Source organism: Ylistrum balloti, unplaced genomic scaffold, assembly GCF_031769215.1.
Source record: "Ylistrum balloti isolate Yb309-2 unplaced genomic scaffold, AGI_CSIRO_Ybal_v1 Utg370044, whole genome shotgun sequence".
In the NCBI taxonomy this organism is placed as follows: domain Eukaryota; kingdom Metazoa; phylum Mollusca; class Bivalvia; order Pectinida; family Pectinidae; genus Ylistrum; species Ylistrum balloti.
This window is the reverse complement of record NW_026782100.1, coordinates 23336-50766: the sequence shown is the minus strand read 5'-3', so window position 1 is coordinate 50766 and position 27431 is coordinate 23336. Positions and strand designations below refer to the sequence as shown.

At 38.5% G+C, this 27431-nt stretch overlaps 1 protein-coding gene across 1 annotated transcript in view; it reads right to left on the bottom strand.

The window, feature by feature from the left end:
* The window catches only part of LOC132549179 (enhancer of mRNA-decapping protein 4-like), a 48098-nt gene that overhangs the window by 4327 nt on the left and 16340 nt on the right, over positions 1–27431 (bottom strand). Inside the window, exons 13-27 of the mRNA XM_060213097.1 lie at positions 25121–25298; positions 24741–24837; positions 23288–23382; positions 15966–16098; positions 14002–14664; positions 13160–13351; positions 12057–12113; positions 10845–10920; positions 10357–10606; positions 9389–9544; positions 8540–8655; positions 7781–7946; positions 7300–7486; positions 6247–6463; positions 4737–4900 (exon numbers count right to left, since the gene is read on the bottom strand). Coding sequence (XP_060069080.1) covers positions 4737–4900; positions 6247–6463; positions 7300–7486; positions 7781–7946; positions 8540–8655; positions 9389–9544; positions 10357–10606; positions 10845–10920; positions 12057–12113; positions 13160–13351; positions 14002–14664; positions 15966–16098; positions 23288–23382; positions 24741–24837; positions 25121–25298 — 2747 coding nt within the window. The remainder of the gene's footprint in view (positions 1–4736; positions 4901–6246; positions 6464–7299; positions 7487–7780; positions 7947–8539; positions 8656–9388; positions 9545–10356; positions 10607–10844; positions 10921–12056; positions 12114–13159; positions 13352–14001; positions 14665–15965; positions 16099–23287; positions 23383–24740; positions 24838–25120; positions 25299–27431) is intronic.

The following is a 27431-nucleotide window of genomic DNA, read 5'->3' as shown; positions in this document are numbered from 1 at the left end:
AACCTCTAACCTACCCCATACACAGAACCTCTAACCCACCCCATACACAGAACCTCTAACCCACCACATAAACAGAACCTCTAACCCACCACATACACAGAACCTCTAACCCACCCCATACACAGAACCTCTAACCCACCCTATATAGAGAACCTCTAACCCACCACATACATAAAACCTATAACCCTCCTCATACACAGAACCTCTAACCCACCACATATACAGAACCTCTAACCCATCAAATACACAGAACCTCTAACCCACCCCATACACAGAACCTCTAACCCACCCCATACACAGAACCTCTAACCCACCCCATACACAGAACCTCTAACCCACCCCATACACAGAACCTCTAACCCACCCCATACACAGAACCTCTAACCCACCACATACACAGAACCTCTAACCCATCCCATACACAGAACCTCTAACCCACCCCATACACAGAACCTCTAACCCACCACATACACAGAACCTCTAACCCACCCCATACACAGAACCTCTAACCTACCCCATACACAGAACCTCTAACCCACCCCATACACAGAACCTCTAACCCACCCCATACACATAACCTCTAACCCACCACATACACAGAACCTCTAACCCACCCCATACACAGAACCTCTAACCCACCACAAACACAGAACCACTAACCCACCCATACACAGAACCTCTAACCCATCCCATACACAGAACCTCTAACCCATCCCATACACAGAACCTCTAACCTACCCCATACACAGAACCTCTAACCCACCCCATACACAGAACCTCTAACCCACCCCATACACAGAACCTCTAACCCACCACATACACAGAACCTCTAACCCACCCCATACACAGAACCTCTAACCCACCCCATACACAGAACCTCTAACCCACCCCATACACAGAACCTCTAACCCATCCCATACACAGAACCTCTAACCCATCCCATACACAGAACCTCTAACCCACCAAATACACAGAACCTCTAACCCACCCCATACACAGAACCTCTAACCCACCACATACATAAAACCTCTAACCCACCCCATACATAAAACCTCTAACCCTCCTCATACACAGAACTTCTAACCCACCACATATACAGAACCTCTAACCCACCACATACACAGAACTTCTAACCCACCACATACACAGAACCTCTAACCCACCCCATATACAGAACCTCTAACCCACCGCATACACAGAACCTCTAACCCACCGCATATACAGAACCTCTAACCCACCACATACATAAGACCTCTAACCTACCCCATACACAGAACCTCTAACCCACCACATGCACAGAACCTCTAACCCACCCCATATAGAGAACCTCTAACCCACCACATACACAGAACCTCTAACCCATCCCATACACAGAATCTCTAACCCACCCCATACACAGAACCTCTAACCCACCCCATACACAGAACCTCTAACCCACCCCATACACAGAACCTCTAACCCACCCCATACACAGAACCTCTAACCCACCACATACACAGAACCTCTAACCCACCACATATACAGAACCTCTAACCCACCACATACACAACCTCTAACCCACCCCATACACAGAACCTCTAACCCACCCCATACACAGAACCTCTAACCTACCCCATACACAGAACCTCTAACCCACCCCATACACAGAACCTCTAACCCACCACATAAACAGAACCTCTAACCCACCACATACACAGAACCTCTAACCCACCCCATACACAGAACCTCTAACCCACCCTATATAGAGAACCTCTAACCCACCACATACATAAAACCTATAACCCTCCTCATACACAGAACCTCTAACCCACCACATATACAGAACCTCTAACCCATCAAATACACAGAACCTCTAACCCACCCCATACACAGAACCTCTAACCCACCCCATACACAGAACCTCTAACCCACCCCATACACAGAACCTCTAACCCACCCCATACACAGAACCTCTAACCCACCCCATACACAGAACCTCTAACCCACCACATACACAGAACCTCTAACCCATCCCATACACAGAACCTCTAACCCACCCCATACACAGAACCTCTAACCCACCACATACACAGAACCTCTAACCCACCCCATACACAGAACCTCTAACCTACCCCATACACAGAACCTCTAACCCACCCCATACACAGAACCTCTAACCCACCCCATACACATAACCTCTAACCCACCACATACACAGAACCTCTAACCCACCCCATACACAGAACCTCTAACCCACCACATACACAGAACCTCTAACCCACCCCATACACAGAACCTCTAACCCATCCCATACACAGAACCTCTAACCCATCCCATACACAGAACCTCTAACCTACCCCATACACAGAACCTCTAACCCACCCCATACACAGAACCTCTAACCCACCCCATACACAGAACCTCTAACCCACCCCATACACATAACCTCTAACCCACCACATACACAGAACCTCTAACCCACCCCATACACAGAACCTCTAACCCACCCCATACACAGAACCTCTAACCTACCCCATACACAGAACCTCTAACCCACCCCATACACAGAACCTCTAACCCACCACATAAACAGAACCTCTAACCCACCACATACACAGAACCTCTAACCCACCCCATACACAGAACCTCTAACCCACCCTATATAGAGAACCTCTAACCCACCACATACATAAAACCTATAACCCTCCTCATACACAGAACCTCTAACCCACCACATATACAGAACCTCTAACCCATCAAATACACAGAACCTCTAACCCACCCCATACACAGAACCTCTAACCCACCCCATACACAGAACCTCTAACCCACCCCATACACAGAACCTCTAACCCACCCCATACACAGAACCTCTAACCCACCCCATACACAGAACCTCTAACCCACCACATACACAGAACCTCTAACCCATCCCATACACAGAACCTCTAACCCACCCCATACACAGAACCTCTAACCCACCACATACACAGAACCTCTAACCCACCCCATACACAGAACCTCTAACCTACCCCATACACAGAACCTCTAACCCACCCCATACACAGAACCTCTAACCCACCCCATACACATAACCTCTAACCCACCACATACACAGAACCTCTAACCCACCCCATACACAGAACCTCTAACCCACCACATACACAGAACCTCTAACCCACCCCATACACAGAACCTCTAACCCATCCCATACACAGAACCTCTAACCCATCCCATACACAGAACCTCTAACCTACCCCATACACAGAACCTCTAACCCACCCCATACACAGAACCTCTAACCCACCCCATACACAGAACCTCTAACCCACCCCATACACATAACCTCTAACCCACCACATACACAGAACCTCTAACCCACCCCATACACAGAACCTCTAACCCACCCCATACACAGAACCTCTAACCCACCCCATACACAGAACCTCTAACCCATCCCATACACAGAACCTCTAACCCATCCCATACACAGAACCTCTAACCCACCAAATACACAGAACCTCTAACCCACCCCATACACAGAACCTCTAACCCACCACATACATAAAACCTCTAACCCACCCCATACATAAAACCTCTAACCCTCCTCATACACAGAACTTCTAACCCACCACATATACAGAACCTCTAACCCACCACATACACAGAACTTCTAACCCACCACATACACAGAACCTCTAACCCACCCCATATACAGAACCTCTAACCCACCGCATACACAGAACCTCTAACCCACCGCATATACAGAACCTCTAACCCACCACATACATAAGACCTCTAACCTACCCCATACACAGAACCTCTAACCCACCACATGCACAGAACCTCTAACCCACCCCATATAGAGAACCTCTAACCCACCACATACACAGAACCTCTAACCCATCCCATACACAGAATCTCTAACCCACCCCATACACAGAACCTCTAACCCACCCCATACACAGAACCTCTAACCCACCACATACACAGAACCTCTAACCCACCCCATACACAGAACCTCTAACCCACCCCATACACAGAACCTCTAACCCACCACATACACAGAACCTCTAACCCACCACATATACAGAACCTCTAACCCACCACATACACAACCTCTAACCCACCACATACACAGAACCCCTAACCCACCCCATCCATAAAACCTCTAACCCACCACATACACAGAACCCCTAACCCACCCCATCCATAAAACCTCTAACCCACCCCATCCATAAAACCTCTAACCCACCCCATACATAAAACCTCTAACCCTCCTCATACACAGAACCTCTAACCCACCACATATACAGAACCTCTAACCCACCACGTACACAGAACCTCTAACCCACCACATACACAGTACCTCTAACCTTTCTTGGCAATCCCTTAGAATATGAGGTTATTTGTAGGAAGGAAGACAACTTCTGTCAGGAGTCATTCTTATTCTGGGTATTTTCTCAAAACTATGTCTGATTTCAATGGAAGATGTGGCAGGTGATACATTTAAACATTTTTGTCACTGCTTCCATAGGATTTTATCTGATTTTCAAAGTACCTGAATAACATCTTCACTTGTGTTGTGTGATGTGTACAGCATTATTCTAGGCTAAAGTTGTGTTTGAGTTTGGGTACTGTTGACTGACTGAACTTGTGTTTATGTCCTGGGGTTGGTGTGTACTTACTTGTGTTTGAGTTCTGTACTGTTGACTGACTGAACTTGTGTTTAGGTCCTGGGGTTGGTGTGTACTTACTTGTGTTTGAGTTCTGTACTGTTGGCTAGGTCTGCTGACAGCTGTTGTATGAGGGAGAGCAGCACAGGCTGTTGTAGAGGGCAAGGCGTCTGATTAAATACTTGTTGGGGATTGACTGTCTCACAAACAAACATCACAAGGTCCAGATTTGATGCTGACAAGGCCTGAAAAAAAATCAACAAACTTAATAAAAACTAAAACGTAAAAGTAAATCGATCAGTAAAACAGAGATACAAGCACTGACTAGTCACTAGGACGTTTTCATAGCCATTCTACACAATGATGACGATTTAGGCACTTACACCATAGCTAAATACAAGAGATCCCAGAGGGATCTTGGCACCCACCATTGTTTGATCTATAAATGCTCCTTGAATGTTGGATCTTTTCCCTTCTTTTTTAATAATAATCTTTACCTGCCAAATCCAAAATAGCCACCTGGAAGTCATTTTGTTTCTTCTGATCAGTCCCAAAATCAAACAAGCACAAAGACAGACCAAAGGGAACATATGTATGAAATTTGAGAGATATCCATTCAGTCCTTCTTAAGAAATAGTGATAATGACCTTTACTAGGCAAAATAAAAAATGGCCACTTGTGGGTCATTTTGTTTTTTCTGATCAGTACCAAAACAAACAGGCACAACTAGATATCAAGTATAGCATACATATGAAATCTGAGAAACATCTATGCTTCAGTTCTAAAGGAATAGCATTAACAAACTTTCAAAGTTAAAATTCAAGATGTCAGTCTGTCTTCCATTTAGTTTTTCTGATCAGTTCCAAAATAACATGGACATAACCAGAAACAAAGGGGGAGTCTACATATGAAATTTGCAAGAGATCCATCTCTTATATTTCAAGATATAGCGATAACAATCTTCTTTAAAAAATTCCAAGATGGCTGCCTGTCTGCCATTTTGTTTTCCGGATCAGTCCAAAAATCAAACAGCACAACTAGGGACCAAGGGGTACCTACTTGTGCAATTTGAGAAAGATCCATACATTACTTCAAGGAAGAGGGAGGTTAAGTCAAGAAACATTCCTAAATACTGTTACTTCAGTGATGAGAGAGGTAAAGACAAGAAACATTCCTAAATACTGTTACTTCAGTGATGAGAGAGGTAAAGACAAGAAACATTCCTAAATACTGTTACTTCAGTGATGAGAGAGGTAAAGACAAGAAACATTCCTAAATACTGTTACTTCAGTGATGAGAGAGGTAAAGACAAGAAACATTCCTAAATACTGTTACTTCAGTGATGAGAGAGGTAAAGACAAGAAACATTCCTAAATACTGTTACTTCAGTGATGAGAGAGGTAAAGACAAGAAACATTCCTAAATACTATTACTTCAGTGATGAGAGAGGTAAAGTCAAGAAGCATTCCTAAATACCGTTACTTCAGTGATGAGAGAGGTAAAGTCAAGAAGCATTCCCTAATACCAGGATTTTAACCAATGAGATGGTGAGTCTTGAAAAGATATCAACCAATGTGATGATGAGTCTTACCTCCTGGAAAGCAGCATTAAGTTGGCCTTGACGAAGTAGTTGAAGGATCTGTGTCTGGGCTTGATGTGGGTCAGGGGTCACCTGTATAGGGGTCACAGCCCCTGACCTCATGGCTGTTAACACACTATCACTGATACTGGCACCTTGTTCTCGGACAGCTATACTGACCTCCTCCTTCACGGCCTGCCGTACAAACTGGATCACTTGATCTTGTAGACTATACAACAAGATTGTAATATATTACTTAACCTATGTATATGGAATTTACTTGATATATTCAACATACTTTTACAATATTCTAATGAATTCTGGGTTACTATGGACCAGTAAAACCCCTAAATCTCTGTGTTATTTGTGTCCTTCACAGTGGAATATCTGTAAACTTATACATAACTGCAAACATACAAACTATAGCGTACTTTATTTAGTATCAGTAAATTTATTTCATTAACAAATTCTTACAAACAGATGTAAATAAAACATGTTGTAATTAGTAACTATACCCTCTGTATAAAAACTGTATTATCAACTGACTGCTAGAGTATGGATGTTTTGTAAATAGTGATAATCTTCAGTAATAGTCAGGTAACTTAATCAGGCTCCAACCATCATCAGGACATCACTAGCTGTAACGAGGTTGTAATGAGGTTGCAAAAAGCAAATAACAAGAATGCAACATGGATGTGACAAAGATGACTTACCTTGCCATGGAATATTCCAAACTGTGACTTACCTTGTCATGGACTGCTCCAAACTGTGACTTACCTTGTCATGGACTGCTCCAAACTGTGACTTACCTTGTCAAGGACTGCTCCAAATTGTGACTTACCTTGTCATGGACTGCTCCAAACTGTGACTTACCTTGTCATGGACTGCTCCAAACTGTGACTTACCTTGTCATGGACTGCTCCAAATTGTGACTTACCTTGTCATGGACTGCTCCAAACTGTGACTTACCTTGTCATGGACTGCTCCAAATTGTGACTTACCTTGTCATGGACTGCTCCAAACTGTGACTTACCTCATCATGGACTGCTCCAAACTGTGACTTACTTTGTCATGGACTGCTCCATATCTGTGTGGATTTGACTTTGTATGGCTGACATCACAGAGCTCTGCATTGTCTCTGCCGATGTTCTAAACGAGTCTGCTAGTTGTTTCATCTGTCCAACCACAGGATCCCGAGCCTCCAGGTGTTTCTGTTTGATCTGGTCTAAATGTGTGTCTAGATGCTTGATGTCTGATTAATAAACAACACCCTTATAGCAGTCACACCAATACTACACCAGTTTACACGACATGAACACAAAAACTTATTTTTGTATATATTTGCCACATATCTCATTTAACAAGAAAATTCCTGGAAAACAGATTACTGAGCTGTTGAATGGTAAAGAAAGTCATACCATGAATTTTAAACGAGATTTCCAAATACCATCTGAACCTTAAACACTCAATAGGAAAAGATTTAAAACTAAGGCAGATTTTTCTCCGTGAAAGAACGAGAGAGAAAGCTGATGACAAAACAACTTACATTCCTTTGATCCTTTAGTAAATGTTTCATTGATCTGTTGGAACATGTTCTGAGTGGTGCGCTCAAAGTTGGGGATCACAATATTTTGAAATGCCTCTCTATAAGCCACTTGTATAGGAGTCTGAAGAGCGTTGCCTGCTGCCATCCCAATAGCATCCACTGTTTGCTGTGGGATAATCATCAGTTATTAAGGCTGACAAACTTAGGACTAACAATGCACAGACACAGATTTAGGATAGATGGACAGAATAATGACAGATTTAAAATTTAGGACAGACTGAGGACAGATTAAAGACAGAATGGCAGACTTGGTACATACCCCAGGGGTAATTAAACAAACTTCACCAAAGGATGCATTAGACAAAATCCTGCAGAGGAAGAGTTGTAAAGGATTTGTTCCATTTAAACTTCTGAAAGCAAAGACCCTTCATTCATACTAATCTGACTCTTGTTCACCAAAAGATACTTGAGACCAAATCTGAACAAAGTCCAATCATTCCTAAAGGAAAACAATGATTTTAAAGGACTTGCTAGCCTACAGATTAAGGACAGACTAAGAGTAAATTTAGGACAGACTTAAGAGAGATTTAGGACAGATTTAAGAGATTAAGGATAGACTTTCAGACTTAGGACAGATATAGGACAGAATAACAGACATAGAACAGATCAACAGATATTTTAAATTAGTGAAAGGAATACTTTCTACATTTCCACAGGACCAGGGTTTCATAAAGGTCATAGTTCCAACAGGTCACTTACCCTAGATCGCACCATCTTACTGATGTTGTCCTTCAGTAGAGCGTCTGTAGCCGTCAGTTTCTGAGCAAGATCCTGGTGAAGCTGTTCCTTCAGGGGCTCGAGCACCTTGCCCACATCTACAAGCACAGATATTCTCAGTTTATTCTTGTTGTCTTTTAAATTTGAAATAAACTAATTTTCTGTGGTTTTGGAAAAATGAACAGTAATGAACAGGAGACAAACACAACAACTTGGACATCTAATCAGTAATGGTGACAAAGGTTCTACTCTGGTTGTCAGGGTGAAATTCTGTTGCTATTTATAGTAATTTGTTACATCTATCTGAAATGCTTGTCACTGAAGAGAGACACTAAAATAAAGCCATTCTCTAAGCAGAGTTTGGTTGGTTCCTTTTCCTCACTGTGGTTGTACTCAAACTAAACCTACAACAGGATACCCAGATATTCATGACAGCCCTTACTTTATATCAATAGAAACCCTGACCTGGACATGAAACACCAATCCATCTGAGATTTTTCACAGATGTTTTTGTGTCAAGTTTGATCAAAATCCCATAAGAAATGAAGTGACCAGAATAATAACATTGAATTATTTGATGATCTGGGTAATAGTGACCTTGACCTTAGAGATCTGGGTAACAGTGACCTTGACCTTGGAACCCTGAATCAGGAGCTCATCCATGATATTTTCAGAGTTTACCTTTGTTTAAAAGTTGATAAAAATCCCTTTAGATATTAAGTAACTAGCTAACATGATGACTTTTATTTTACATAGGATTGGATGCAAATGGACAGAAAAGTTACAGATACCCTGTAAACTTATAGCAAATAGCAGCAGACACATCCTTACTTGGAACAACTGTGTTTCTCATCTCTGCCTTGACCTGCTTCTCCAGGTTGTGTAGGATTGCCTGGTTAACAGTCTGCGTTACTGCCTGTTGTAACTTGTCCTGTCGATGCTGGTCGCGGCGCTCAGTCTGCTGTAAAAGATCCTGTATCCGCTGGTCTAGGACATTGTTAAGGATAGCTCACCTAGCACTTCTCCAGACCCAAAAATACTTCTGCTAATTGTTTTAATCATATTGTAAACAAGAGGCATACAGAGCCTGTATCACACATCTGGTTTAGTCTGCTGAAATTCCCTAATCTAAACTAGCATTTAAAAGATATGTATCTATTTCCCCTAACAGACCAAGCCCCTCTGTCCTATTGAGATCAGATGTACGGTTTACACAAAATTAACTTCTCTTCACCCTAAGATGCTTCATACCAAAATTGGGGTAAATTTAATAATTCCTAAAGAATAACATGCATAATGCACACTGCACACTGCACAATGCCAGACAATGGGTAATCTTGATACATCAAAATGAGAGTCTCAGGTGGCCTAACAATGTAGTTTTCTAGTAGGTAAACTATAATTCTTCAAGTGGCAATGTGAGATGGTATCAAATTTACAATTAGATAAAACAGCTGGAGATCCCTCCATCCATGAAGAGTACTTGATGCTAAGAAAAAAGCTCTTTGAACTCTAAGTCAATCTGACTCTTTTGACCCCACCCATAAGCATCTAAGGGGTCAGCCAGGTTCAATATGTACATTCCATTAAAGTTAAATGGCCATAAAAGTTGATGGACCAAATAAAAAACTATTACAGAATCTGACCTGCATGCTATCATAATCCAAATACATACCAAATAACAGTTCTATATCTTTATCTGTTAAAGAGTAAATGACTACCAAAGCTTATGTTACATGCTCCCTGCCATAAAATGGTGGAAATATAAAAGGCTCAAAGCTGCATACAACAAAAGATACTTTCTTTCAACGCATGCTGGCTGAACATGCGCTCCACCCGTGATGTGACGATGGACTCTAGCTTGCCCAGATGTTCCTCAATGTTTGGCTGTGGTTGTTTGTCCATCTGTCGCAGCTGCTCCATCTCAATCTGCTGTCGCTGTAACTCTGCCTGTTGTTCCTGCTGCTCTACCAACTGGTCCTGTAACCGCTGTATTTGACTGTTCTGAGCTTCAAGGGCCACCAAAACACTCTGTAGGTGATCCTGTAACTGTACGACAAAGGTAAACATACTCAATATGTAGGTCAAAGGTCACCAATACATAATGTAGATGATCCTGTAATTGTATGACAAAGGTATATATTAAGATATAAAGGTCAAAGGTCATCAATACAAACTGTAGGTGATTCTGCAACTCAACAACACAGTTTAAGATACTGAGTGTTTCAGTAAAATATCTAGACCAGTGGATTGGACACCGAGATTCTGCAGTCAGTAGAAAACTAACCTGAGACAGAGCTGTTTTGTCTATGACTTCTCGGATGGTTTCACGATGTATTTCTCTGACAGGAACGCCAGCATCCCTGCAAAAATGACGAAGAGAAAATCAAAAAATGATATTACCAAAATTTCAAAGTAGAATTTCAGACATGACCACGAACTGTTTCACAAGTTATTGTCATTGATGTTTTTTATGTGTGAATAAACAGTGAACTCTGTTACCATGGAAAAGAAACGTTGCTTCCTTGGAGAGGAGATATTATCACCATAAAGAAGAGATATTGTTACTAGAGGAAGAGATATCATTACCTTGGAGAGGAGATATTATCACCATAAAGAAGAGATATTGTTACTAGAGGAAGAGATATCAATACCTTGGAGAGGAGATATTATCACCATAAAGAAGAGATATTGTTACTAGAGGAAGAGATATCATTACCTTGGAGAGGAGATATTATCACCATAAAGAAGAGATATTGTTACTAGAGGAAGAGATATCAATACCTTGGAGAGGAGATATTATCACCATAAAGAAGAGATATTGTTACTAGAGGAAGAGATATCAATACCTTGGAGAGGAGATATTATCACCATAAAGAAGAGATATTGTTACTAGAGGAAGAGATATCAATACCTTGGAGAGGAGATATTATCACCATAAAGAAGAGATATTGTTACTAGAGGAAGAGATATCAATACCTTGGAGAGGAGATATTATCACCATAAAGAAGAGATATTGTTACTAGAGGAAGAGATATCAATACCTTGGAGAGGAGATATTATCACCATAAAGAAGAGATATTGTTACTAGAGGAAGAGATATCAATACCTTGGAGAGGAGATATTATCACCATAAAGAAGAGATATTGTTACTAGAGGAAGAGATATCAATACCTTGGAGAGGAGATATTATCACCATAAAGAAGAGATATTGTTACTAGAGGAAGAGATATCATTACCTTGGAGAGGAGATATTATCACCATAAAGAAGAGATATTGTTACTAGAGGAAGAGATATCAATACCTTGGAGAGGAGATATTACCACCATAAAGAAGAGATATTGTTACTAGAGGAAGAGATATCAATACCTTGGAGAGGAGATATTATCACCATAAAGAAGAGATATTGTTACTAGAGGAAGAGATATCAATACCTTGGAGAGGAGATATTATCACCATAAAGAAGAGATATTGTTACTAGAGGAAGAGATATCATTACCTTGGAGAAGAGATATTGTGTCTATCTGCAGCCTTCAACACTGGAGCTTCCTTTGGACTACAAGACAAAGTGATATTTTAGTTATGGTAAAATCAGTAGCAAAGGTCTTTGAAATCCTAGTGTACAGTCCTTTCAATATTTTAATGTTAAGCCTAACACTGGCAGCAAACCCCTGATATATACCTATAATAAGAAGACCAAGGGGCCAGAATTACTCAACTGATAGGCAGTTTACAAAGAAGACATTTTTGGCTCATGAAGTCAATTTCTTTTAAAATCAAAGCCCATTTTCTAAACAACTACACAAATACCATGAATGAGTAGCTATATATTTGTAAGTAAGAATTTTCAAGTAATTAATACATCTGATCCCTTTTAACCTTGAAAGTAGGACAAATTCATTTATTTGCATAAATTTGATTGCATGTCATCCAGCATGCTACAGGCCAAATATCAACACCATGGGCCTTTTGCTTATTGGAAAGGAGTTCATAGAATTTGAAAATGTTTAATCTTGTGACCTTGAAAGTTGGTTGAGGTCATTCATTTGAAGAAACTTAAAAAGCATGCTACAGACCAACATAAACACCCTCAGACTTTTGGTTATTAGGAAGAAGACCTTCAATTTTCGATTTCCTTAGAAATGTACCATTCCCTTGTCTTGCCCATCTCCTTACCATAACTCTTAATAGTTATCGGCAATTAATCAAAGACTTATGTATAGAGACCTGGTTACCAAGACAACAAGAAACCTATATGATTTCTGTACAGTTTCATTGAAATTGGCTCCCAAGTTAAGAAGTCCGGACAATAATCCCTCTAACCATGGGTCTCTCTTGGTTTTCATGGAAACCAAATGACATCCCGTATTTGTGAGAACAGAAACATAACTACCATTTTCAAACCTATCTTTTATCAATTTTCAGCAATATTGGTTGGCAACTGAATCACAAGTACATTTTATCATAACCGAAGCACCAGTATGCTTTATGGTGACTGAATCAACAGTACGTTTTATTGTGACTGAATCACCAGTATGTTTTCTGGGGACTGAATCAACAGTACGTTTTATGGGGACTGAATCAACAGTACGTTTTAATCACCTGTTGTGGTCAGATTCCTCTGAGTGTTCCTCTATCTGCTCCTCGATTTCCTCACTACTCTCATCCTGGGTTTGATTCTGTAGGTCTCCTACATTCTGTTCCTGGTTAACAACACCATCGTCATCTTCATCCTCGTCTTCACAGATTTCCTCTCCCTCCACCTGTACATCATCATCACCCTCCTCGTCATAGCTGAATTAAAATTATAAATATACCTTATATACATAACATACCTGAAATTGTAACTTAAATGCACACTAGTCAAAAGATCTACAAAAATTTAGACTCAAAAGAAGCTATAGTAGCATTTGGGGACAATATGTAAATGATTTTCTTTATATAACCATATATGTGTTAACAATTGCACAGAAAAATAAGCTGTACTACTTAAGTGACGGTTGAATAAAGGAGAATCGATGGAGAATTGATAAATGGAATTAAACAGCAGAACATCCTATACCCGTGAATATGTCATGAGAAGATGTGTTGGTGCTAAAAAATTCCTGGAATTGACGTTATAGGATGTTCCCTCTAATTGTACACAAGTAGTTTTAAGACATCTACTCTCACTCTCCCATTCTTTGTTATAGGTGCTAAACATATGCTGTGTTAGACTTCAACCCCTCAGGAACCCTTAATTATTCACTTCACCAAAATCCAATGTACTGAAAATAACCCTCCATTAAATATCAACCTAAAAATGAATGTCCTAAAGACCTTCACGATTCTAAATTTGAACAAAGTGTGACAGGATAAAGGTAAATACCATCTTGTCATTTATCTGACTGTGACTACCATTAGAGTGTTCTCCCTTAGGCCCAATATAGGGCTAGCATTAGTACCTGTCCTGAGGGTGTGGCTGGCTCTCTGTGTTTACATCAGGAGGACGTGGCCAGGCCCGCAGCACCTGTTGACCTTCACTATCTCCCTGGGATGACTGCGTACCTTGCTCCACGAAGGGTTGCGTACCTTCAATCATCTCCTTACTGGTTTCTTCTTCCTCTATCGTCTCCCCCAACACCTCCGCCACTTCCTCATCATCCTCATCATACTCTTTAGAACTGGAGTGTTTGGGGCCTACAATATCATTCACATCAAACCCTGTAGTACTACTGGTGCTGTCAAATGTTCTGCCTACAATAGGCCTGCCCGAGCTTTCTTGAGTATCAAACAAGTCGTCAATACACACGTTGGCCAGTCGACCTTCAGCCTTTGGCGTTACTTCTCCTGATGAGTTGAGGGACTCTTTGGACTTTGGGGTTTGTAAGTCCTGTTCTTCAGCACTGGTGATAGGTGGCAGTGGAAGAGAGCCAGGTGTTAGTTCCGGGTTGGCACGACTCGGTGTGGAGTCCTTGGGTGTTGGGGTTTGTGTGATGTCAGATTGATCACCAGAACTACGTGGTGACATGAAATCATCATTAAGCCCTGTCACATGGGTAAAACTACTGGTACTGGAACCTGCACTGACCCGTACTGGCTCTAGGATACTATTGTCTGTCACCTTCCTATAAATACAACCAGGATCTTCATACATATCAGATATCCACTGAGATTTCAGATTTATAAACATATCAGCTACAGAGATTTCAGATTTATAAACATATCAGCTACAGAGATTTCGGATCTATAAACATATCAGTTACAGAGATTTCAGATCTATAAACATAGTTACAGAGATTTCTGATCTATAAACATAGTTACAGAGATTTCAGATTTATAATATACCAGCTACAGAGATTTCAGATCTATAAATATACCAGCTACAGAGATTTCAGATCTATAAACATATCACCAACAGAGATTTCAGATCTATAAACATAGTTACAGAGATTTCAGATTTATAATATACCAGCTACAGAGATTTCAGATTTATAAATATACCAGCTACAGAGATTTCAGATCTATAAACATATCAGCTACAGAGATTTCAGATTTATAAACATACCAGCTACAGAGATTTCAGATCTATAAACACATCACCTACAGAGATTTCAGATCTATAAACATAGTTACAGAGATTTCAGATCTATAAACATATCAGTTACAGAGACTTCAGATCTATAAACATATCAGTTACAGAGACTTCAGATCTATAAACATATCACCTACAGAGATTTCAGATCTATAAACATATCACCTACAGAGATTTCAGATCTATAAACATATCACCTACAGAGATTTCAGATCTATAAACATATCAGCTACAGAGATTTCAGATCTATAAATATACCAGCTACAGAGATTTCAGATCTATAAACATACCAGCTACAGAGATTTCAGATTTATAAATATACCAGCTACAGAGACTTCAGATCTATAAACATACCAGCTACAGAGATTTCAGATCTATAAACATACCAGCTACAGAGATTTCAGATTTATAAACATACCAGCTACAGAGATTTCAGATCTATAAACACATCACCTACAGAGATTTCAGATTTATAAACATACCAGCTACAGAGATTTCAGATCTATAAACACATCACCTACAGAGATTTCAGATTTATAAACATAGTTACAGAGATTTCAGATTTATAAACATATCAGCTACAGAGACTTCAGATCTATAAACATATCAGTTACAGAGATTGCAGATCTATAAACATATCAGTTACAGAGACTTAAGATCTATAAACATATCAGTTACAGAGACTTCAGATCTATAAACATATCACCTACAGAGATTTCAGATCTATAAACATATCACCTACAGAGATTTCAGATCTATAAACATATCAGCTACAGAGATTACAGATCTGTTTTCCTTATGAAACTCCTTTAACCATCAACAATTGGTTTATACCTGGGACTAGCTTTGAACACATCAGGGGTAAGAAGGACTGGTGCTGGCTGTCCTGGGCTGTCCTTATTACTGTCTATGTCAGTCACACTCATCTCTAGACTTACACTCATGTCTGACAGGCCATCCTGTAGTCCTACAACATAACATAGGACATATATAGGCAGACCTGCAAAACAACCTAATCAATATTTTATACAGAACTATGGGCCTGGAACACAACCTATGACTTGTACGACACTACAGGCCTAGAACACAACCTATGACTTGTACGACACTACAGGCCTAGAACACAACCTATGACTTGTACGACACTACAGGCCTAGAACACAACCTATGACTTGTACGACACTACAGGCCTAGAACACAACCTATGACTTGTACGACACTACAGGCCTAGAACACAACCTATGACTTGTACGACACTACAGGTCTAGAACACAACCTATGACTTGTACGACACTACAGGCCTAGAACACAACCTATGACTTGTACGACACTACAAGCCTAGAACACAACCTATGACTTGTACGACACTACAGGCCTAGAACACAACCTATGACTTGTACGACACTACAGGCCTAGAACACAACCTATGACTTGTACGACACTACAGGCCTAGAACACAACCTATGACTTGTACAACACTACAGGCCTAGAACACAACCTATGACTTGTACGACACTACAGGCCTAGATCACAATCTATGACTTGTACGACACTACAGGCCTAGAACACAATCTATGACTTGTACGACACTTCAGGCCTAGAACACAACCTATGACTTGTACGACACTACAGGCCTAGAACACAACCTATGACTTGTACGACACTACAGGCCTAGAACACAACCTATGACTTGTACAACACTACAGGCCTAGAACACAACCTATGACTTGTACGACACTACAGGCCTAGAACACAATCTATGACTTGTACAACACTACAGGCCTAGAACACAACCTATGACTTGTACGACACTACAGGCCTAGAACACAACCTATGACTTGTACAACACTACAGGCCTAGAACACAACCTATGACTTGTACGACACTACAGGCCTAGATCACAATCTATGACTTGTACGACACTACAGGCCTAGAACACAACCTATGACTTGTACGACACTACAGGCCTAGAACACAACCTATGACTTGTACGACACTACAGGCCTAGAACACAACCTATGACTTGTACGACACTACAGGCCTAGAACACAACCTATGACTTGTACGACACTACAGGCCTAGAACACAACCTATGACTTGTACGACACTACAGGCCTAGAACACAACCTATGACTTGTACGACACTACAGGCCTAGAACACAACCTATGACTTGTACGACACTACAGGCCTGAGTATTGAGGATATAGAGATCGTAACCCCAGGAGTACAGAGGATGCAGTGATTGTAACCCCTGGAGTATCCAGGATATAGAGATCGTAACCCCAGGAGTACAGAGGATGCAGTGATCATAACACCTGGAGTATCGAAGATGTAGTGATCATAACACCTGGAGTATCGAGGATGTAGTGTTCATAACACCTGGAGTATCGAAGATGTAGTGATCATAACACCTGGAGTATCGAGGATGTAGTGTTCATAACACCTGGAGTATCCAGGATGTAGTGTTCATAACACCTGGAGTATCGAGGATGTAGTGATCATAACACCTGGAGTATCGAGGATGTAGTGATCATAACACCTGGAGTATCCAGGATGACAGCAAGAATGATATATGAACAAAAGTAAAACATTGAATTCTACTACTAAGTAAGAGAGGTGATTGCAGTTTGAACCAACATCCATTAATGGTAGAATACAATAGGTTGTCTATTTCATATTTGATGGCAGCTCTGAAATTCTGCATCCGGCAATCTTTTCATGAAATAATTTTTGGAATATGATTATAAGATTCCTAAATATTACACATGCATGTAAACTGGAATAAAATCATAGACTCCTAAATATCACACATGCCTGTCAAAATGAATAAAATCATAGGTTCCTAAATATCACACATGCCTGTCAAAATGAATAAAATCATAGACTCCTAAATATCACACATGCCTGTCAAAATGAATAAAATCATAGACTCCTAAATATCACACATGCCTGTCAAAATGAATAAAATCATAGACTCCTAAATATCACACATGCCTGTCAAAATGAATAAAATCATAGGTTCCTAAATATCACACATGCCTGTTTGAAGGAATAAGAATTAAATGTTAGGACTAAATGTATCACATGCCTGTTTGAAGGAATAAGAATTAAATGTTAGGACTAAATGTATCACATGCCTGTTTGAAGGAATAAGAATTAAATGTTAGGACTAAATGTATCACATGCCTGTTTGAAGGAATAAGAATTAAGTGTTAGGACTAAATGTATCATTTTTCAGGTCCTTATCATGCAATCAAGACATCCAACCTGGAGAAAAACACTTTTTTAAAGTACAAATATAGGGCTGAGAGATCTGGGTCAGTCACAACAAAAAACAACACAGCTAAGCAACGCTTCTTTTCTGAATGGCATGCAACAATGTTTGTTCATTTCCTGGTAGAATAATTCAATCTGAACTTCAGCCAATTTTGACAATGCTTTAATTATATATAACATAGAAATGATATCCAATTTCATGATTCAATTTATTGACCTTTTAACAGTAAAACTGTGGTCAATGAAATGAATACTAATGTAGTACTTAACACTGTATTTCTATAATTCTAAAATAAAAAAAATGAAAATTCATGATTTCACATTAAACTGTAACAAACTGATAGAATCTCCAGGAGAAGCAAATCACCATTAAGGCCACATAAAGCTAGACATGCATGCACATTTTCTGTTCAAGCACAAATCAGGACCACTAACAAAAGTATTTTATTGATAAAGAATTGATAAACTCCCAGAACAGATATTATTAAGCCCCTACTTTATTGATAAAGAATTGATAAACTCCCAGAATAGATATTATTAATCCCCTACTTTATTGATAAAGAATTGATAAACTCCCAGAATAGATATTATTAATCCCCTACTTTATTGATAAAGAATTGATAAACTCCCAGAACAGATATTATTAATCCCCTACTTTATTGATAAAGAATTGATAAACTCCCAGAACAGATATTATTAAGCCCCTACTTTATTGATAAAGAATTGATAAACTCCCAGAACAGTTATTTTTAAGCACCTACTTTATTGATAAAGAATTGATAAACTCCCAGAACAGATATTATTAAGCCTCTACTTTATTAATAAAGAATTGATAAACTCCCAGAATAGATATTATTAATCCTGTACTTAATTGATAAAGAATTGATAAACTCCAATAACAGATATTATTAAGCCTCTACTTTATTAATAAAGAATTGATAAACTCCCAGAATAGATATTATTAATCCTCTACTTAACTGATAAAGAATTGATAAACTCCAATAACAGATATTATTAAGTCCCTACTTTATTGATAAAGAATTGATAAACTCTCATAACAGATATTATTAAGCCTCTACTTTATTGATAAAGAATTGATAAACTCTCATAACAGATATTATTAAGCCTCTACTTTATTGATAAAGAATTGATAAACTCCCAGAACAGATGTTATTAAGTCCCTACTTTATTGATAAAGAATTGATAAACTCTCATAACTGATATTATTAAGCCTCTACTTTACTGATAAAGAATTGATAAACTCCCAGAATAGATATTATTAATCCCCTACTTTATTGATAAAGAATTGATAAACTCCAATAACAGATATCATTAAGCCCCTACTTTATTGATAAAGAATTGATAAACTCCCACAACAGATATTATTAAGCCTCTATGTCGTTATTAGCTGGTGTAGTATGCAGTATTTTAAACAAACTAAAACTATTAGTTTATATATCCCCATTACTTGTATATGATCAGCCCTATACAATCTTCTAATACTGCAGTCAGATACAATATTACACGGATGACGACCACATTACATCATACATAGTACACAATACACGGGACTAAAACTTACTTGACTTAAAAGTGAACCAAGGCAATTAAGTCAGAAGAAAAATAAACTGAGAAGAAAAATACCTGATACCATGAAAACTAAGGCACTTAGCCCTGTGTAGGTGGTCAATATAATATGTGAAGTGATCCTGTATAGGATTCCAGTGACAGCTGTGATCTAGTCTGTATATATATATATATATGGGGGGGACGTTACACAGTAAAACACATAGGCTATTAATCTTCATGGAGTGCAAGGTCCTACTGCCCAAACTGAGGCTCTCCGCATTAAAAATCTCAGCTGTTGGGGTGAGATATCTCCATCTACATAGTAGTGTTGTAACTGACTCTTTTTCTTCTCCTTCATTGACATACACTGATATACCAGACTGAGTCTAGTTCACAAAATGCATGAAAAAAGTCTGTTGTTTATACATAAATGGTTAAATAAATGACAGTGTTAATCTTGTGCTAGTTATCATGTTTGATTAAAAAGATCATGTTTCCTAATGTAAATAGTGACGAGGTTTAACGACATACTTGTTGAGTGTTTAAATCTATTAATCAATAACTAAATCAACATTTCATGAATGACATACTATCAGAGGCCACTGTAATTTTCAAAGGATTAAATGAACTTAATCCAGACTGTACATCAAATCTGTTCAAGAAATCCATGATTTCTGTAAGTGCTTATGTAGCAGGGGCAGTGTGCAGAGGAGTAAAGGTCATGTGCATAGGGAGTAAAGGTCATGTGCAGAGGGAGTAAAGGTCATATACAGAGGGAGTAAAGGTCATGTACAGAGGGAGTAAAGGTCATGTACAGAGGGAGTAAAGGTCATGTCCAAAGGGAGTAAAGGTTATGTGCAGAAGACACAACAAAATCATGTACATCAAAATCTTCTAAAGCCAGAGTGCTGTAGTACAGATGAAAAGCGAAGAGAAAAAAAAACAGAAAATAAAGGAATGAGAAAAATTTAATACCTCACTAAAATAATTTTTCTGACTTTCAGAATTGAAAATAAAAGTGGAAAACAAAGAATGTGTTTGAAAAGATAAAAATAAGGAGAAATTCATGATTTAAATGGTAAATATCACACCCTGAATATATGATAAACATTTATAAAACATTAAATGACATTACATTTGATGACAACATGATAGAATGAACTGTCATTTACTCCTATAAATGTATGATGGCTCATTTCACTTTGAAAAGTCTGTTGTTACCGCAGTAACCATAAAGGTCCACAAACAGTCAATGCTACAGAAGCTTAGCTTTATCCAGCACCCGAGGCAAAATGTTGATGACAATGATGTACTTCTAGTTGACACATCCACACAATTTACTACTTATTAGCAACACATAACAGGGCACTTCCTTGGCAAATCAGCATTTTTTTCACAGAGAAAATAATAATTTCATACTAATCCATTGGCTTAAACCATCATTCTATTATTTTTTTACAAATTTTTCTTTCATTTTTAGAGAGTTCAGGTTATGAATTTTTTTCGATATCGGAAGAAAAACGGTAAAAATGCTGATAAAGGATGGTGCTATAATTTGCCTGAAAGACAGGAAAAGCCCTGCATTTCTACGTGTAAAATTACCCTTCATTCTACGTTTGCCTGTCAATGAAAATTTCACACAAAAAACGTGTACACAATTTTGTTAACTTTCCAGCTCATCTCAATGAAAAATCATTCCAGAACACTTTTTAAACATGTGATCTGATTGATGGTTTATTGTAACATGATGATGACACCACACTTGTCCTAAGTGTGATGTACTGATGGTATGTTGTAACATGGTGATGACACGAGATGTACTGATGGTATATTGTAACATGATGATGACACCAGACTTGTCCTAAGTGTGATGTACTGATGGTATATTGTAACATGGTGATGACACGAGATGTACTTATGGTATATTGTAACATGGTGATGACACCAGACCTGTCCTAAGTGTGATGTACTGATGGTATATTGTAACATGGTGATGACACGAGATGTACTGATGGTATATTGTAACATGGTGATGACACCAGACTTGTCCTAAATGTGATGTACTGATGGTATATTGTAACATGGAGATGACACCAGACTTGTCCTAAATGTGATGTACTGATGGTATATTGTAACATGGAGATGACACCAGACTTGTCCTAAATGTGATGTACTGATGCTATATTTTAATGATTAGGTTAAGATGAATTGACAGGTAAATAAATCTTATATTCCTGTCATCTGTTATATTTTGTAAAGTAAATGAATTGAGGTTAATTTTGGGATAATGTTATCAAAAGTTTAAGTAATTAATTATATACGAACAACATAAAATTTGCTATACAAATTTCCTACCAAACTGTTTTAATATCAAATTTTGGTTATAATACATACTTAAAGGTGACAGATTTAAAAGTTATTTAAAAACATGAGCAATGATAACAGGCGATTCTGAAGGCCAAAGGGAAGTAACTCTTACCCACAATATTTAAATAGCACAGAACCTTAATAATGGATTAAATGATGGATGGTTTTTGCTAAAATATATATATATACAGATATTGATTCATAATTATAGTAATTAACATAGAAAGGAATCAGTATTGATAACTCAAAGGATATGCAAATTTTTTGCAAGATATATGATGGTGCATGTGGACAACACACTCTGTAAGCTAAAATGTCTAACTGTCAAACACTTTCACCAGCAGTTTCATGCCAGAAAGATGGCAAATGATGCAACGATAGTCTAAAGAAAAGGAAATTAATTCTGAACGTAAGATGGAATGATTTCAAATTGACTGTCCATGTGCTAGTAAAATTAACATGTAATTACATAATGTACCCGGGATGAGGACCCCAGAGCGGCGAATTGTGACAGTGAAATGATAAATGTTTTAAAGTAGAATTTAAGCTGTTATAGACAGTGTAAAACATTGTTTAGCACAAGTGTGTGTCTATCTTTATCAAATGAATCTGCCTTGTTTTACAATTTGTTATGTGCTATGTATGTTTTTGGGGTTATATATTGGTGTTTCCTGTCTAATTTCAGCGGTCAAACTGGACATAAATGATGGAGTATTGTGATAATATCTATACATAATTAGGAGTGTAAACAACATGTCCTTTCAATTTCTAATATATCTGTTTACTGTGATGTCCATTTGAATTAAAATCCATGCAAAAGATTTCTATTCCAAAGACACTGAAAAAATCATTTTATAAGACAACTGCTAGTCTACCTCTAGCCCTAGTGAGCTATCTATGAGAACCAGCTATATATAACTAGTAAACACACTTTGGTTGTTACCTGTATCATCATGAGATATGGTGCTGACTGATGGTGTGGGCAGTGGAGGAGCTGACGACTCCGGGCGGAAACGAATTTGTAACTCTTGTAGGGTCCTGGAAAAAGTAGAAAAGCATAACTGCTGAAGAGTTCTAGAATTAAGTAGAAAGTGCAATTCGTCACTCTTGTAGGGTCCTGGAAAAAGTAGAAAAGCATAACTGCTGAAGAGTTCTAGAATTAAGTAGAAAGTGCAATTCGTCACTCTTGTAGGGTTCTACAAATAAACAGATTCAGGAAATCAGTAGACACTAACTGTGGAATCCACTGGGACAAAAACACTACCCATCATTCCTTGTCTGGTGTGTTTTACATAGAATCCACGGGGACAAAAACACTACCCATCATTCCTTGTCTGGTGTGTTTTACATAGAATCCACTGGGACAAAAACACTACCCATCATTCCTTGTCTGGTGTGTTTTACATAGAATCCACTGGGACAAAAACACTAACCATCATTCCTTGTCTGGTGTGTTTTACATAGAATCCACGGGGACAAAAACACTAACCAGCATTCCTTGTCTGGTGTGTTTTACATAGAATCCACGGGGACAAAAACACTAACCAGCATTCCTTGTCTGGTGTGTTTTACATAGAATCCACTGGGACAAAAACACTTACCATCAATCCTTGTCTGATGTGTTTTACATAGAATCCACGGGGACAAAAACACTAACCAGCATTCCTTGGCTGGTGTGTTTTACATAGAATCCACGGGGACAAAAACACTAACCATCCTTCCTTGTCTGGTATTTTTACATAAAATCCAGGCTAGTATCTTTGATCTAGTATACAATATGGCCCTGCATCAATTTATAAAAATTATACAATTTATAAAAAGAACATTAATATAAGCAATGCAGAACATTTGTACATTTAGTCTTGGTGTTATATTGAGCTTTTAGTGAACATCACCTTCAATATCCATCTGAATCAAATGCAGATCCTATTTTTTCTTCTGTTACTCTCTGCATATATAGGATCTGGCAACATCCCATAAGGGGTCATGTTCTGGTGACCTTTTGCATCAGCCAATCAAATTACCAGAATCTTGAAAGTGAATGAAAGTGGGCAAAATAGCTTGCATAATTGTTTTTCTATGTAAAGAATTTAAGTCTTTTCATCACATCAAGTGTGTATTATATATTGAGACAAATTGTTCCCTGTAATTCAGATTTACAATGTAGACAATTTGTCATGCCTCTGAAGCACAGATCATGGAAAGGTCACCAGAACATGACCTCTTGTGGAATGTTGTGAGATCCTTTGTGTAGAGGAGTAGTAATAAGGATCTGCATTTTAATCAGATTGGGTCAATATAGAAAGCCTAAGACTGGCCCAAAGAAAATTGGAACACAAGGGGCTGCCATCTTGTAATTAGACATTGGTCGGGGATGGTAAGAGGTAAACACTTACTTGGGGTGGACAGTGTATAACTTAATTTGAACACCTGACGTAGTACCACATTCCATTTTGCTATCACCATCCTCATTTTCCTCTCGCTCAAGTTCACCTACAACACAAAAACAGAAATGCTTCAAATATTACTTCTTAATTCATCAAGTTCTGTTCTCTTTGACAATATCAGAATCCTTTTCATATAACAAAGTACTACCCCTTTACAGAGCTACAATAGTTTAAAGAAAATAAACAAGCATATCTAGAGATCATGGCAAACCTACTTTGCAAATTGTACTTCTCCAGAAATAGTGATATAATCATTATCTATGGACAGATGTCCGACGAACCAAAGATAAAGGTGATTTGTACAACAGATCAGTCAGAATACTTCATACCTGTGGTGATGTCATCCAGGTGAGAATCATCCTCTGTGACAGATTTTTTAAACTTTTTCTTGCTCGCATCCATTATAGCAAAGCTTAGACATGGCTGGGCAAGTAGAAACTCGGACACCGAGCTGATGTGGGCAGTGTTAGAGTCACTCTCCTGATGTATTTGTAACACATACAGTACCTACAACACATCACTCTCCTGATGTATTTGTAACACATACAGTACCTACAACACATCATCACTCTCCTGATGTATTTGTAACACATACAGTACCTACAACACATCACTCTCCTGATGTATTTGTAACACATACAGTACCTACAACACATCACTCTCCTGATGTATTTGTAACACATACAGTACCTACAACATGTCACTCTCCTGATGTATTTGTAACACATACAGTACCTACAACATGTCACTCTCCTGATGTATTTGTAACACATACAGTACCTACAACACATCACTCTCCTGATGTATTTGTAACACATACAGTAACTACAACATGTCACTCTCCTGATGTATTTGTAACACATACAGTACCTACAACACATCACTCTCCTGATGTATTTGTAACACATACAGTACCTACAATACAAAACGTTCGAGATATTACCTAATATTAACAGATACCGTTGTATCAACCTCTATAAAGGCAGTTCTAGAGGTAAATATGAGCAGGCATCGGTCAGCAGATCAATTAGTTTTTGTGGGTGGTTTGTACAACACTAAAATACGTTTATGTGAGAATGGCGTAGTTACAACTTGAATTATACAGGTGGATGGTTAAACAGGAACCCCAAAAAACTTAATTTTGGGGATCAACTTGACACAAAAATTAATATTTTGTGGGTAAAACAATGATCTTATTTTGGTATTTAAAGAGATCAAAATAAAAACATCAATTTGTACACATTCACAAAATTTCAAGGGAGATAACTCAAGCTGGTTTTGAAACTCTCATGAGATGTGAGAACTAGGTCAAATAAGATGGCATTTAACAAGAACTCCTGTTCACTGTATTTCCTGCAAACTTCCTGTATCCATATGATAGCTAACAGATTGAAAATTATCAATTTTCTGAGATTAAAATGCATGGCAACATAATTCTTTAATTTTGAAACTTCCATATTTATTGTGTTCAAGCATACAGAAATTCAAAATTTTCAGCGATCTTTTTCACGCAGTTTGGAAAAATATACTGAGATTTTATATATCAAATTTTGGGGAAAAATACAATATTTTGGTTCAGAGAAGAAACATGTATTTAGCTAGGTATTTACATTGTAAGCCCATAATTCCCTCGGACAGTACCAGTGGGGGACTACCAATAAGTATATACACTGTAAACCTATAATTCCCTCTGACAGTACCAGAGGGGGACCAATAAGTATATACACTGTAAACCTATAATTCCCTCTGACAGTACCAGTGGGGGACCAATAAGTATATACACTGTAAACCTATAATTCCCTCTGACAGTACCAGTGCGGGAATACCAATAAGTATATACACTGTAAACCTATAATTCCCTCTGACAGTACCAGTGGGGGACTACCAATAAGTATATACACTGTAAACCTATAATTCCCTCTGACAGTACCAGTGGGGGACCAATAAGTATATACACTGTAAACCTATAATTCCCTCTGACAGTACCAGTGCGGGAATACCAATAAGTATATACACTGTAAACCTATAATTCCCTCTGACAGTACCAGAGGGGGACCAATAAGTATATACACTGTAAACCTATAATTCCCTCTGACAGTACCAGTGGGGGACCAATAAGTATATACACTGTAAACCTATAATTCCCTCTGACAGTACCATTGGGGGACCAATAAGTATATACACTGTAAACCTATAATTCCCTCTGACAGTACCAGTGCGGGAATACCAATAAGTATATACACTGTAAACCTATAATTCCCCCTGACAGTACCAGTAGGGGACTACCAATAAGTATATACACTGTAAACCTATAATTCCCTCTGACAGTACCAGTGGGGGACCAATAAGTATATACACTGTAAACCTATAATTCCCTCTGACAGTACCAGTGGGGGACTACCAATAAGTATATACACTGTAAACCTATAATTCCCTCTGACAGTACCAGTGGGGGACCAATAAGTATATACACTGTAAACCTATAATTCCCTCTGACAGTACCAGTGGGGGACTACCAATAAGTATATACACTGTAAACCTATAATTCCCTCTGACAGTACCAGTGGGGGACTACCAATAAGTATATACACTGTAAACCTATAATTCCCTCTGACAGTACCAGTGGGGGACCAATAAGTA